Source organism: Glycine max, chromosome 4 (genome assembly GCF_000004515.6).
Source record: "Glycine max cultivar Williams 82 chromosome 4, Glycine_max_v4.0, whole genome shotgun sequence".
Taxonomy (NCBI): Eukaryota; Viridiplantae; Streptophyta; class Magnoliopsida; order Fabales; family Fabaceae; genus Glycine; species Glycine max.
The window spans coordinates 48,839,602-48,853,016 of record NC_016091.4 but is presented as its reverse complement, the minus strand read 5'-3'; the positions used below and the strand labels follow the sequence as shown (position 1 = coordinate 48,853,016).

General features: G+C 34.5%; 2 protein-coding genes across 3 annotated transcripts; one reads left to right on the top strand and one right to left on the bottom strand.

The window, feature by feature from the left end:
* CB5-A2 (cytochrome b5) lies at positions 1–2,982 on the top strand. 2 transcript variants are annotated; one of them, NM_001367578.1, is made up of 4 exons: positions 1–103; positions 312–409; positions 2,358–2,424; positions 2,512–2,982. In NM_001367578.1, exons 2-4 carry the CDS (start codon positions 323–325, stop codon positions 2,760–2,762), a joined length of 405 nt encoding a protein of 134 aa, NP_001354507.1. In that variant the 5' UTR covers positions 1–103; positions 312–322; the 3' UTR covers positions 2,763–2,982. The 2 variants fall into 2 exon arrangements, with proteins under 2 accessions (NP_001354507.1, NP_001236501.2); NM_001249572.3 differs by having other exon boundaries at positions 1–108.
* A 4,714-nt stretch (positions 2,983–7,696) lies between these two features.
* LOC100793557 (rab GTPase-activating protein 22) lies at positions 7,697–12,994 on the bottom strand. Its single transcript, XM_003523286.5, has 5 exons — positions 12,132–12,994; positions 10,333–10,468; positions 10,193–10,242; positions 9,763–9,816; positions 7,697–9,619 (listed from the first exon to the last, which is right to left on the bottom strand). Exons 1-5 carry the CDS (start codon positions 12,305–12,307, stop codon positions 8,368–8,370), a joined length of 1,668 nt encoding a protein of 555 aa, XP_003523334.1. The 5' UTR covers positions 12,308–12,994; the 3' UTR covers positions 7,697–8,367.
* Between the last annotated feature and the right edge of the window lie 421 nt (positions 12,995–13,415).

Here is a 13,415-nt window from a genome sequence, read left to right as displayed (position 1 = left end):
AAAGCAGTGACCACGGAGAGAGAGAGAGAGGTTTTGACGCAACACACTTTCACTGAGAAAGGATCTCTATCTACCAAGGAGCAGAATAAAACCCTTCTCTCTGGTAAGGTAAGTGTTGTCGTCACCAACCACACCAAGAATCTCTTTTTATCGATTCATAAGAATCACGTTTTTTTGTTAATTCACTTTTGGGGGGGTTTGGTGGCTGTTCCCTTTCACGTTTCATTCTTTAGATCCTCTCTTGATTCTTTCTTCTCTACAAAATTGTGGGTTTGACTTTAAAATATCTGGGTTTCATGATTTCATGGCAGTGAATAAGAGAATGGCTTCAGATCGGAAACTTCACACTTTCGAGGAGGTGGCAAAGCACGACCAGACCAAGGATTGCTGGCTCATCATTTCTGGCAAGGTCTGCTTTTTCTTTCTTTTCGAGAATTTTGATTTTCTTTCAATGATTGATTGATTCTCTGAGAGAAACAATGACGGATTAAAGATCAAATCAAGGGTTTTAATGTATATGCTTTTTGACATTTAAGTAAATGCTTCATTTGATTCGTTTGTTGATGATGACGGCGTTTGATTTTGATCTCTTCATGCATTTCTTTTTTGTCCTGTTATATTGAATTATTCATTCTTTTTTTCGGCTTGCTGATCTTGTGCAGTTGTATCTGGCTGATAATTCCTTGTTGCATTAGCATCTTTAGAGGACTTTTACTATCTCTTTGGAGGTTTTAAATTGTGGCCGAGGGTTGTGGTTTTGTTGTATTTTTTTATATTGTGGGAAATTGCAGACAAATGCAATTGTAGCCGCCACAATTGCGGTTGTGGAACTCCATAAACTTTGACTTATCGCCTGTGAAATTGCAGTTGCAGACTGTTTTTTAAACCTTGATCTTTAGTGTTAATTCTATTAAGCGCAGCTGTTTGAATAAATGACCTTAGAGGGAACTTTAGGGGCCATTTGATTTCAACAGAATCTTTTGTATTTTCATTGTTAATTATAAAAATGTCACATTATTTTTACTGTTATTTGTTGTTTTTCCAAAGATTATATAGGAAAGAGTGAAAATAGTTTATTATCATTTCCCCTATTGCTTATACAAACTTTTGAAAATGGGAAATGAAATGAAAACGAAATGGCTTCTCTATAATTAAAAAGAAAACAGGACATGAAAACACAAAATAGTTTCTCAAAGTAAATGGGCCCACAGATTTCTTAAGGGGTTTGTTTTGGTGGAATGTTCCTTTATTCAACAAGTAATGGAAATGAGTTGAGAATTGAAAAATTGATTTGTAAGAAAATGCCCCAGAAGGATCAAGAAATTTGGAATGGGGGATGAATGATTCTTCTGTTACAAAATAATAATCTATTTCAACTTAGGATAACAAAAAACCTCCCATTATGTATCTTTATGCAAAGAGGAAATAAAGAACACACAAAAGAAACACTAGCTCAAAAGTTCCCTTCAACAATGTGCATATATGTCACTACTGCTATCTTTGACTTCTGATGATCGCTCATTTGGTTTGGATTTGCCATTTTTTTTAGTCTGTCACTGATTGATAATTTCTGTCTAAGGAGTTGATCATCCCTTATGTGCATTACTAGTTAGTCAGCACAGCTTTAATCATGTGTATTATTATTATAGGTAAGCTTTTTAAGTAAGCCTCCCCCTTGTTTGGGAGTTTCTTAAAATAGTGGGAGTAAGGCAGGGACTATCATGTAACCCCTCAAAATTGATCCTGCATTAATTTTCATGGTTATTTTAAAGTTTTCTCAATTTGGATGGCTTATGAGGATTTTAAACATCCAAACAATGGGAAGGAAATTCATTAACCTCACATACTCTTCCTCTATTCCATCAGTTTAAACATTTGTTTCCTTCTCCTTTTTGTTACCTTCCAACTCTCATTGTAACAGCATGATAACATCCTTCTTGTGTGCAACTTGTGTATGTTTCTAGTTGAAATAGTCATATATGCTTTAAGGGGTGTTCTTCCTTAAACACTAAAGTCTATGGTAGCCTCGATGCTCTTCTGATGCAATTTGATGTTGCCTTCCTATAATACATCCTTTATACAAGACATTGTCTCATATGGACATTTGGCAGGAGGAAACCCTCTTTCACTATTCTGAACATTAGTAGAATCAAGCCTACTTTTCACTATTTAAACTTTACCCGAGATTGTAATGCCTCATTTTGAGGCTATTCAAACACCCTGAAGCATGCAGAACCCCATGTACAGAGAAATTATTAACTACGTAACTTTTGAATTTCAGTTCTAGCTCGAGTTCTAGTTTTGTTATGATGTTAATTTCTGTCACTGAACAAAGTTATGTGCTTCAATGATATTAGGTGTATGATGTCACCCCTTTCATGGAGGATCATCCCGGAGGTGATGAGGTTTTGTTATCTGCAACAGGTATGCTTATATCATCTGAAGATTATTATTAATAAAAACACTAAAGGGTAGCCATATTGATATTTGATCATGCTCTGTGGATTACAGGGAAAGATGCAACCAATGATTTTGAAGATGTTGGACACAGTGATTCTGCTAGAGATATGATGGAAAAATACTACATTGGTGAGATTGATTCATCAACTGTACCACTAAAACGTACCTACATTCCACCTCAGCAAGCTCAGTACAATCCTGACAAGACTCCAGAATTTGTGATCAAGATTTTGCAGTTCCTGGTCCCTCTCCTGATCTTGGGCTTGGCCTTTGTTGTGCGACACTACACCAAGAAAGAGTAGAGCTTCTTTATCACATTGGACCCTGGTGAAGGGTCTGTTAGACATTTTATACAGTGTCATTTGAAGGACAGTGTTTAGTTTATTTCTGGGGTCTTTAGAATTGAATCTGGATTTGACTGGAGAACCTAATGTTGGACGATAAGTTTCGTTTCTTTTTTATTAAGGACAGTGTCATTTTAAGGGTCTTTGCTGCTTCTTTTATAACTTGTTTCTTTTTTTATTCTTCTTTATTTATCACCCTATCTCCTGGCTTAATTTTGTCACTGTAAGGCTCTTCTATTTTACGAGCATGCATGTGCAAGATGCAACAAATTGACCTCAGGGGATTTCTTTTAGAAATTTATTCTTAAAAGGGGTCTGTTTTGATACATATTACAGAGGCGGTCTGTTTTGTAAGCATTTCGTCATTGCTGTTGGCGAAACAGGACATGTGACAGCATTTTGTCATTGCTATTGGCGAAACACAGGATACGTGGCAGCAGGGACAGTGTATTTCGTCATTACGAATGGCGAAATACTTTCGACAGTACGAAATTTATAAGCTTGAAACGATTATAACTTTTGATAAAAATGTCTGTTTGAGACTCATAATATGTCAAAATGTTCAAAATTGAAGGAGAAATCTCTTGACAAATTCCCGTCAACTGATTTTTTCAAAAAATGCTTTTAAGTAGCTGAAAAATAGACCCCTTTTGGGAATAAATTTCTAAAAGAAATCCCCTTCTCAATTTGCCACAAGATGCCAAGAGCAATTAACTCTTTACCACGCCGTTCATTGGTACAATTAAAGTCTACTGCGTGGTTGAGCGATAAACGAAGTCACCCTCCCTAAAGGGTGCTGCTACTCGTTGCTATTCATCAATGGGTTGGAACTTGGAACATAACATGCTTAAAATATGATGCGGGTGAATTACACGACTAAAAATGTATTTACAAAATACAAGCAATAGAGTGAACTAAAATCTCAAAGCTTTGAGGCTTTGAGGGAGATGGAGAAGGAAAAACGTTAAAATGCAACCAAAACAATGAACGTGGTGAATTTTTAAATTCTGATTCAATGGTGAACCTAGAAATGTTGTTTCTGTACAAATTGCAGCATAGAGGAAAGGCTAGCAGATCATGAAGCAAGGTTTAATCCTGCTATCATATAGCAAGTTCCGGTAAAAACAAGGCTTAGATGTTTTTTTTTTCTTTAGATCAAGCTTGTATTTTTTTAATTTTGTTTCCTGTAAATTTGTAGAACTAAAATTACAAAGGTGCAAGTTAAAAATTAAAAAAACTTATTTATATGAACTAAAAATAAACAAATAAAAAACTTACCGAAACTAAAATTTAAAAAACATTAATTATAGTAACTAAAAATATATTTAAACTTAAACACAATGAACGATTAACTAATGATGTTGGATGATATTCATAGGATATCTGATGTACTCAGTATGACTTCTTGTTCTTGATGGGTCCAAATTTCAACACTTGAATATCTAATATAACAATATATGGTATTATTGAATATGATTCATTGATTTGCCCTATTTTATTATATAAATTATATAGCTAATTCTGATGCTGTTTCAGGTTGTGTACTAAATTGAAACTCTTAATTTGATGTCAAAGTTACACACGTCATCACAGTTCTCAATTTTTTTATAATCAAATTAGTCCACTAAAATTTCGTTTTTCACCGCGCTTTAGTTAATCAAAGATTTTGTAATTAAATTAGTCCTTTAAAATTTTAATTTTCTGTCAAATAACTTATTTTTAACAAATAGATTTTGTAATTAAATTAGTCCTTTAAAATTTTAATTTTCTGTCAAATCACTTATTTTTAACAAATCACACCAACAATCTCATATACGTTAATCCGTACACATTTTTCAAATAAATTTTTTATCGCATTTTTTCATCACTATATTAAAAGATTTTGTTATCCATAATATGGTGAATTTTAAATCTTTAAGATACTTATTAGATGGTAGATTGAATCTTTCATAAATTAATTTGATAATAAAATCTTTATAGGATAAATACGATAATAATTTAAATATTTGAAAGACTAATTTCGTAACTATTTTTTTTTAATGACTAACGCATCTAAAGGGTTTTTTTTTTTCCTCAAAAAATGTAATGAAAATGTGTAGTGTCATTTACTGACTTCTCAAATAAAAAGTAATTCTAACACTTCTGTACATGAAAAATGTAACAGATGAAAATTGGATAGCCAATAGGGGAAGGGGTTGCCTAAAAGCCACAACACGAATATCCATAGGCTGCACGTTGCTTATTGGTGTGGTTTCGGTGGTGGTAGAAAAAGTGATAAAGAAGCAATACATGTGATGGGAACTATATTTGTGAAAAACGTTAACAAAAATATAATGAAAATAAAAGGGCAAGAAAATGGTTTTGGGCAATAAAAATGAAAGAAACGAAAAGGGGACTGCACAAGGAAGATAACGATAGGAAACCAAAGAAAGGAGGAAGAAAGAAGACACTTGAGAGTGGAGAAAAGAACCTTCCAGTGAGTGTAAACGTTGAAAAAAATGAAGATTAAAACAAGATGCTATTAATATGGAGGATTTACTTGCATTTGAGACAAGAAGGATAAGAAAGAGAAAAATAAAATATAATGAGTGATTCAATGAGAAAAGAGAAAGAAAAGTTCAATGAATATTTTATTCACTTTATATTTTTTAGTGTGATAATGTAACCCTAGTATATGAAAAAGTGAAAAAGTGTTTTCGTTGTTGTGAAATAAAAAGCCTTCGTATCTTAATGCAACAATTGTTAAGAGTTCTTTTTTTTTTTTTCTAGTTTTTCAATTCAAAAGTAACAAATTTAAATTTGAATTTATGATCACATAGTTTTTTCATATTCTAATTTAATTTATGATATGGTTATTGGTTAAAAGTGCACAAAAAATTTCTTTAGAATACTGGGTGAAGGAATTTACTTGTAAGCTTTAACTCTGTATTAGTCCTGTAAAAGAAACTTTGTATTAGTTTGCATTAATGCAGCACATTAATATATATAAGCATTATACACTTAATTTATTTTTTTTACAAAAATCTATTCCAAAATAGCAATAATGAAATCTATCCAACTTATTTGAAAGGAGAAAAAAAAAATAGAAGAACAAAATCATAATTAGGAGGAAATTGTGTGTCTACCTGAGACGCATATAGACAAATGAGTTAGCCTAGTGCTATCATGCAAGAGTTTTTTGGTAAACAAACTTTGTATGACAAAATGGCACATGTGAGTTTTTTTTTCTTGGGAAATTACTATAGCATGATTCAATAATTAGATTGATCAAATTTAACTTTTGCAAATAAAAAAAATGGAGATATCATTTTATCTAGTTTAACACTAAGTATAATTTAATCATATCTGATCGAATGAGAAATTAATTTTTATGTAAGTGATACAAAAAACATATTGATCATTTGATTATACTACGATTAATTGAGATTAAAACAAGGAAATCACATGACCTTAAGTAGTTTTATGACTTTAACGTATCATTTGACTTTAATGATTAAATTAATTTACTCAATCACTAAAGTTTTTTTTTTACAGAACTCAATCACTAAAGTTTAGAGTTTTTAGTTATATAAAAATATATTTTTAGATGAGTGTAAAAATAATTTACATCGATATATATGTCGCAATTAAATTATGTTTAGCACCAGTCCAGAAGAGGAGGAACAATCAAACGAAATTCTAGTCCACACGAGCCTAATCTTAGCAGGGTACATGCAAACTCCAAATGCTCAAATCATTATTGGCAATAAGAGAGTAACGGGGGATATTTGATTGGAGAAAAGTTTTTGATTTTTGTGGAAAACTTAATTTTTCATTTTTTATATGTATTTTTTAAAAAGTAACATTTCTGATTTTTTAGGAATGTTTTTTAATTAGTTACCCATGAAATTTTTTTCCTGATGGAAGGTAAATCTTTTTTTTAAAGTGAATTTTTTATTTTATTACAATAAAATCATCATGTTATTTTTTATTAAATTATAATGTGATAAATAATTAAAGTAATCGTAAAAATACCTATAACTCTTTGATTTCTGTAAATCTTATCTAAAGACTATCAATGACTAATGAAATAAATTTTATTCATTAAAAAAAACATGATTTTCAGAAATCTTCATTCTCATGCATGAAAAAAACTTCTTCCCCGTCAAACAGAGTAAAAGTTAGAGGGCATAGTTAGGTGCTCTATTACTTGTTTATATTATTCTCTGTAAGTTACAATAATTCTTCTTACATGACAAGGCATGAAAAATGCCTCTAGAATGAACCTTGTGATTTGAACATTGTATTGCTTAACAGATTTGTGTCTAATACTTTTATTTTTTTACGGTACCCCTACCTGAACCCATGTACAGATGGTAATCACAAAATCAGTTCACCCCAGTGAACAGGTAATTCAACATTTATAAAACAGAAAACATTATAAATGTGGAATAACCCGAGACTGCATGGGGATGAAAGAACCAGTATCCCTCTACTACATCACATTAAAAAAGCAAACTTAGAAAAGTTCCCCTGATAGCCTTCAAAGACTTCTGTAAACAAGGTTTAAAAATCTGCCAAATCCAACGTGTTGCTACACAAAACTTTGGCACTTACGGCTCCACGGCCAATAAGATTATCTATTCTTAAGGGCTTGAACTTAATAATGTTGAGATAGATCGGTGTCAAACTTCGTGACTGTAATGTAGTTTATGTAGGATCGTAAGATTCTCTATTTCTTAGATGTGTTGAATCCTAAGCCTGAACTTGACCAAGAAACTTGGATTCGATTCCACCTGAGAACCTTATTGATAGGCAATCTATAAGTACTTTTAAAATGAGTTTAATTTTTCTTTTATTTAAATGAGATTGCACGAAAGAGAGAAAAACAAAGAGCTGTTAGGCCTGATAAATAAGTAAAGGTACGTGGTCAATTTATGAGGCAATATGTATACCAGGGCCTAACTTAACCAGTGACCCTCAAACTCACATCACATAATGATATGCAACTCGGTCAGCAGCTAAAAGAGTCAAAAGGACTCATGAGTTGAGCCTTCAGTCAAAAAGGACAACATCATAATTGTCGACAATATCTCAGCCTCTTCATCAAACGGTTACATGCACCTACCACTCCTGCTTTTCGCAAAGGTGCTCCGAGATGTGTCCCAAATCAGAATTGAAAAAGAAATGAAAAGAAAAGAAAAGGATGGAGCCAGCGTGAAAAATAAAGAGGTAAAAAAAAGAAGATGCCATCTAAATCTAACCAGCTTCAATGCCCCAAATTAAGGCAACATAGTCGAAACTAAGCCTCGTAAATAAGCATTAAGCAGTGGCAAAATTCAGCAAGCAGCCATGCCATCTAAATCTAGCCATCTTCAATACCCACATGAGCCAAAATTGTCGAAATCAGAGTCTCGTAAATAAGCAGTGGCAATTTTCAGCATGCAGCTGCAGAGGCTTCATTGCAATATATACTCGACATTTGCAGAATTTTTTGATGCAGAGGAGAAATCTGGCAGCTTGAAAGCAAAGATCTTTTGGCCAATATTATAAACTAATAGTTTGTAAAAGTATCAACTACAGGTCATCGGAATGATGTCTCTATTTTCATTTTGTCATGAAGGGTGACCACCAAGTTATGTGCATCATCCAGCAGCTTCCAAACATCAAGGTGTCCTGCCATGCCATTGCATTCCTTGAGGATCTCGTCCATGCTGCTATACTTCTCGATAATTAGTTTCCTCCTCTGTAAAACTGAAGCGGCTATTGCGTAAAGCAATAAATCATCTGTCGGTGGAGCTCGCTGCCTAATTCTGCTCCATGCAGATTTCCCAATACCAGCTCTGATTGCTGCTTGATCTGCCCACATTACTTCCCACAGGCAGAGAGTCTGTTCAAATGTCAACTCCCTTCTAAACAATACCACCACCATCCTGTACACAAAAAAGCAATCCTCAGCCTGGAGCTTCTGCAGATGCCTAAACAGATGGCCATCCTTGAACTTGATAATCTTTGCAACTATATCAAGTTGCCTCCTAATACCCACCTCATCAAGCCTGAAATTTTGCCGAGCCTTTTTCATGAATCCAACAAAACACCAGAAAGCCTCATGATCTTCAGGTATAACACTAACTATAGGAGATAGCAGATCACTCATACCCTGGCAGTAACCAATTTCAGGGTCGTACAAAGCATATGCTTCGAGAATAGCAACTAGTCGAGCAGCATGAAAGATTCTGCTGGCATCTAGGTGACTATAATCCTTCAACCCAACAGCCTCAGCAGAACGATATGCCCTACTGTCTGGTACAATTGCTTGAGAAGGGGAGTATGGCATCCATTCTGCGTTCGCACGTACAGCATCAAGTCGGATGATCCGTTGCCATGTGGCAAAATCTTCATTTGTCCATTGTTTTGATGGGACTTTCATCGGTGAGGGAGAAGAATTTTCCTTGGGAGTTGTCTTGGAACTGTTCTCTTCCTGACCATCATCAGAAGGAAATGTCTGAATTATCTCAGGACCTTCTGAGGAGTCTGAATCAGTGGAATCAGTATCCAGTGCAGAGGCATCAGCATTGCTGATATTTGGAGCATCATCTCCTTCCAACAGGGCACTAGATGGATCATCTGAATATTCAGCATCTGGGCATCGTTCCTCACTAGAAAGAGATTCTCTGGCACTCGTTGCATCTTCAGAACTAGGAGAACCATAATCTTGAATAAAACTTGCACTATCTCCTTCATAGCTGATTTCACCTATTTCATTTAACTTAAAGTTCCCATTGCTGTGCTTTAGCAGTTGGCGGCATTGTCTGCGGAGTTTCTCATACTCCTTTCTGCATTTAAGGATTTAGCATAGAAGCAACATTATATTAAACTCAACAAACAGAAGAGGGAAGTACACACAAAATTAAGTTTTAAATGCTGGAGAAATATGATGGATGGAGCATGAATTTGGGGATCCAATATATATGTTTACCTATTTTGAGTTCTTATAGCATCTCTTTCTTCTTTTGTACTGTCCAAGTCATAGCTGTATAATTTGAATATGTAATCAGTAACCATAATACATATAGAAAAGGTTGGGGAAAAAATTCTATTGACATAAATGAGAGAAGGAAATCAATATCCTTCCCAGTACCTAACATGAAGCAAAGAATCAAGTTTGTTGTATTATAATTTATAAATGATAGATGACTAAGGTTCTTCCCAACCAAGTAATGCAGCCTCATGCACTAAAATTTCAAAAGGAGAAAGGCACTTCAAATTGCCCCAAGTAACTGTATGTCCATTCCGTATCTCCTGTGTGTCTAAAGTTTCCATAATCCATATGTCCTAGATCCCAAGTATTTAAGAAAATAAATAGTGAACATTATTTAGAAATGAAAGATAAAGGATAACATGCTTACACTCCAAGTAGGAATGGCCAAACTTCAGCTCTGATACTAGGATCAACACCCTGCATCAGATATTTATAATGATATCAATTTCAAAGAGAAACACCAAAACCACAAATTTAAAATCTAGATGATCAGATTATTAAACTCACTCCACTGCGAACTCTTTTCAAGAACTTAATTCCACCATCCCGTATTCTCCCATCCTGGGTAAACACGCTTTTCCATTGCTGAGGTGTAAGGACATGTTTTCTTTTCCTGCGTGACCATGGTGATTTAAGACGACCCCTGAAATTTTGCCAAAAGTAATTATTCAATATTACTGCTTGTATGCAGCGGTAAAGTTGTGTCTTGGTGACCTGTTGGTCATGGGTTCGAATCCGGAAACAGCCTTTTTGCATATGCAAGGGTAAGGTTGCGTACAATATCCCTCCCCCATACCTTCGCATAGCGAAGAGCCTCTGGACAATGGGGTACGAAGTTTTATTACTGCTTGTATGTCAATTTCAGAATAGAAAAAAGGCAGCAATCATTTAAGCAATTTAGGGGGAGTGAAAAAGTACACAGAAAAATATATTCTTCCAGATTAAAAGCAAATCACAGTGCTGCAGTATAACAGATACATTTTTTCAAGCCAATTGCAGCTTTCTTCTTTTCCCATGGAAAAAAAATTGAGCAAGCACATACAAGTTTTAGTAATTTAAAATTACAAAACTGTGCATGACATTCTGTCACAGATTTCATACATTTTCATTTCATTACTGCTAACTGCTTATGGATTCTGGAGTAAAAAGTAGAACTAACTTATTTGCTTACTGCCAAAACAATTAAATGCATTCGGTGCTAGAAGCCATAAACTTCATAGTTAATAACTTAATATTGCAATATGCAGCAATAAATTTACATATGAAAATGAATTAAATCAAGTTTGAGAAATCCGAGTTTGCGTTATGTTTTATATCAACAATGGAGTTCTTGTCCAATGTGAAGTTCAGCACTGACTTCAATAATATCACATGTTTGTTGCTTTGTGTACTGCTAAATTTACACGACACAGTCTTGGAAAATTAAAGCAGTTGATTTCAAATTCCGATGAGATTACAGCATCACCATTATCAGTTTAAATTTTTAACTAACTGAAGAAGTACAATTTTATGGGCATGCAATTTAATAATTTAATAATAATAATAATAATGAAGACAGCACACAAAAAAACTGTCCTTGAAGACTGGAACACATCAACACCCCTCAGATAATATAACTAGTTTAAAGCTTCAAAATTGTAATCCTTGATGCAGCAGTTTGATTGACATACAACTACTGTAATATACTGTCTTAAATGTTCTTAAACACCAAAAATTTAATTAGGTTCAGAAAATATATTTTTTCAGTCTCCAAATGAACACACTCACTAAACATACTAGCACAGATCTCCCTCTATAGCACGGGAAGAAACAAAAAAGACAAACAGGGGTCTAGCTGTCCGATCAAGATCACCATTTAGTTAGGTTTTTTCACCCACTATTGATTTGACACGAGAAAAGGAACTTCAGATTAAAGAAATCTCCCACACAAAAAAACCAAAATTTTCCCCACCAAAATCAAAAGAGAGATCTGTCTCCCTCCCACTACCTCGTCCTCCTCAACCCTCCTTTCTTCTTTCACAGACAAATCGGAATTTTTTTTTAATTTTAATTTTGAAAAACATTGCAGTTTCCAACAAATCAACGATTCAACCAATCAGACCGAAATGCTGCCGAACAAAGAGACCCAAAACAGAAACGCAACACACACAAGCTGATCAACCTAAGCGGACACTGACACCAACACTGGGGATGCGCAGAAGTGGAGATCTGGCACGAAATAAACACAAAAAGTAATAGAAATCTCAGCTCTGAATAAGAAAAAAAGTTCAAAAAATTGAACAGAGAATGAGAAAGGAAGAACTCACCGATCAGAGGACGAACAAGAGGCTGGTGAGGAAGAAGTGACAACGAATAGAACCGACCGCAAATGGATCCACGAAGAGGAGGAAGACGACGACGACGACGATTGCGACGACGACGACGAAGGAGAGGAATTCGAAGACGACGATTGCGAATTGTGACTTCGTCTAAGGGGATTCATCTATAACTTTCTTCTATGTACACTTTTTTTCTTTCGGTTTTTTCCGTTTTTGTTTTCTCCTTTTAGTGTAACAAAATCGGAATCGAAAACAGTATCTCTCTCTAGCTAGGGTTTTTGCTATTGCGATTTCGACGATGCTCTCTCTAATTCGATCATTCGAGAGAGGTCTTAGGTTTTTTACCTACTGGCACCGCAGAAGACGACGGAGACGAAAACAAGGCCGGCGAGGGCCGTGAAGAGCAGCGCCGGAGTAACCACCGCCGAAGCCATGGAGAACAACCCGGCACCGCCGGCGACGAAGTGAGGGTCGTTGGTGGTGTTCGAGTGAGTGGATGTGACCATGGAGGGTAAATTACAGAAATGCCCTTTCAATGATCCCTGGTTGGCTCCTCAATTCGTTGTTTCTGAGACCAGTTAGAGAGAGAAGAATGGAAAATAATAGAAGAGAGAGAGAGAGTGGAGTCTCTCTCACATCACACCGGAGAGTGTCAAGAGAGAGAAAGGACTGAGATGGAAATAAATAGAAAGGAAGAGTGGTAGAGTAGGGAAACCAAACCAAAACCAGAATCTAATCTAATATATGCTTTCGGGCTTTCTTTTTGCTTTCATAGCGGAACGGAAGAAGAGCAAAACGCTGTCGTATCACATCTTCAAACTTTCAAACTAACTCACTAGTCACTAATCTCAATAATAATGGCAAATTATGCCAACAAGATCATCTCTTTCTTTTTTTCCTCCATTAATTAATAAATCGCCTTCTAATCTAATCATGGGGTCAATTGCTTTATTTCTAGTAAAGTGATTAAATGTTGCAGTCTTATAATTTAAGGAGGTGTTTGGTTTGATTTTTTTTTTATTTTCATTAAAAATAAAAAATAATAATGAAAGTGTGTTTGGTTAGATTTTTTAAAATATTTTTATATTTTCTCAAACGAACCAAAAATTAGAAATAAATCTCGTTTTCACTTTTATGTTAAAACCAGAAACCTCATCTTAAATAAAATGAAAACGCGATGATTAAGTAAATCTAAAAATACATCTTCTTTTGAAAATACATTTTCAGTAGTGTTTTTATCTTTTAAAAACAGAAAATAAGAAGTCAAATCAA